Raw genomic sequence first — 1,504 nt, 5'->3', positions numbered from 1 at the left:
TGGCCTCTGTGCTTCCTGAGGCACCCCGACCTGCTGGCCTCTCTCCTTGCAGCTTCCTAGGTCTGAGGCCTCAGGTTCCAAAGACTGAGAGTCCCCTTGGATTGTGTGGTGGCAGCTCCATGCCCTGGCTGCCTCGCCAGGCCAACCAAACATTCCTGGGGTCAGAAGATGGGAGTGTCCCACACATTCCTCCAGCTCTTGGTCTCAAGAAAGGCATCTGGGCTAAGCTGTTATGTCCCAAGTTAAGAAACAATCCCACAGGCCCATGAAGCCCCGAACCCCCCTCACCAAGCCCCCTTGTCCAGGGCTGAATAATCTACCTTTCATCAGTGCATCCTGGAACTTTGCAGGAAATGTTCTCTTCCCTGTTCACTTGGGTTACCAAGGGTCATCAGTCTTAACTCATTCAGCTGCCCCTCCAGGCACTGCTCTTCTGAAGACATTATGGGAGGTTTTTTCCTCTTCTCTCATCACTACGTCTTCTAAAATCATTTTCCGATCAGAAATTCCCAGTCCCAGCTGGTCAAATTACTGCTTTAAGGTGATTCACCGAGAATAATACACTTTGATGGAGACTGAGTGGTGGGCAGGCTCCTTATCAACCCTGGCGTAGTGGATAGAGCAGCCTCGAGTCCCCTGTGGGTCCACGGTCTGAAGTACAAAGTTAATTGAACTTGACCTGAGGTTTACCTGAGTTTGTTCTTCTCAGGTACCCAGACTCATGGTATCGTGACATCACCTCCAACAAGAAGTTCTTTTCTCTTGCTGCGACCTACAGGGGTGCCATCGTGGGAATGATAGTAGCTGAAATAAAAAGTAGGACCAAAATACACAAGGAGGTAAGTATGTACATCGGCAATGGGGCTGTGGGGGCTTGTGATGGAACCCACTGCCTGCTCTGTGGCCCTTTCTCTTAGGAGCCCAGACCGTGGGGGAGTTGGGAGGGGCATAAATGGTCTACTGAGAACCTGCAGAGTTGTAAGGGACTGTGATTTGTTTTGGGGGCAGTGTCACAGGAACTGCTAATACTGCTGTGGTTTGTTGAAGGAAATGCTAAATTTCAGTTAGAGGTTAGTGACAAGATATAATTTCTTTTCATTCAACTTCATAGACCCCTTAAAAATCTGAGAACCCCTGAGAGTCTGTGGACTCCGGGTTAGCAAGCCTCCCTCTAAGGGTAAAATGTGAGACCATGATCACAAATTGGTCTCGTGGTCGACTTGGGTCAAGATTCTGCCTAAAAATTTTTTTTAATGATTCTATTTTTGCTTGAATCTTTTTTTTTTTAACTTTATTGGGGAACAGTGTGTTTTTCCCAGGACCCATCAGCTCCAAGTCAAGCTGTTGTCCTTCAATCTAGTTGCAGGGGGCGCAACTCACTGGCTCATATGGGAATTGAACTGGCAACCCTTGCTCTAAGCAACTGAGCCACTAGGCCGCTAATAATTTTGATCATCTTAGTGACTACGTAGCATTTAGCACATGGGTATTTACTCAAAGGAGG

At 47.8% G+C, this 1,504-nt stretch overlaps 1 protein-coding gene across 2 annotated transcripts in view; it reads left to right on the top strand.

Annotated features, from left to right (window-relative positions):
- The window catches only part of NAA60 (N-alpha-acetyltransferase 60, NatF catalytic subunit), a 28,752-nt gene that overhangs the window by 10,193 nt on the left and 17,055 nt on the right, over positions 1–1,504 (top strand). For both annotated transcript variants that reach the window (XR_002122780.1, XM_019632900.1), the window contains exon 2: positions 710–839. Coding sequence is in view for 1 of the 2 variants with exons in the window: in XM_019632900.1 (XP_019488445.1) it covers positions 795–839 (45 nt within the window). In the remaining variant the exon portion in view is untranslated. The remainder of the gene's footprint in view (positions 1–709; positions 840–1,504) is intronic.

The sequence above is a fragment of the Hipposideros armiger genome, unplaced genomic scaffold (assembly GCF_001890085.2).
Source record: "Hipposideros armiger isolate ML-2016 unplaced genomic scaffold, ASM189008v1 scaffold_1192, whole genome shotgun sequence".
In the NCBI taxonomy this organism is placed as follows: Eukaryota; Metazoa; Chordata; class Mammalia; order Chiroptera; family Hipposideridae; genus Hipposideros; species Hipposideros armiger.
Note: the sequence above shows the minus strand (reverse complement) of the source record. Positions and strands in the feature narration are given on the sequence as shown.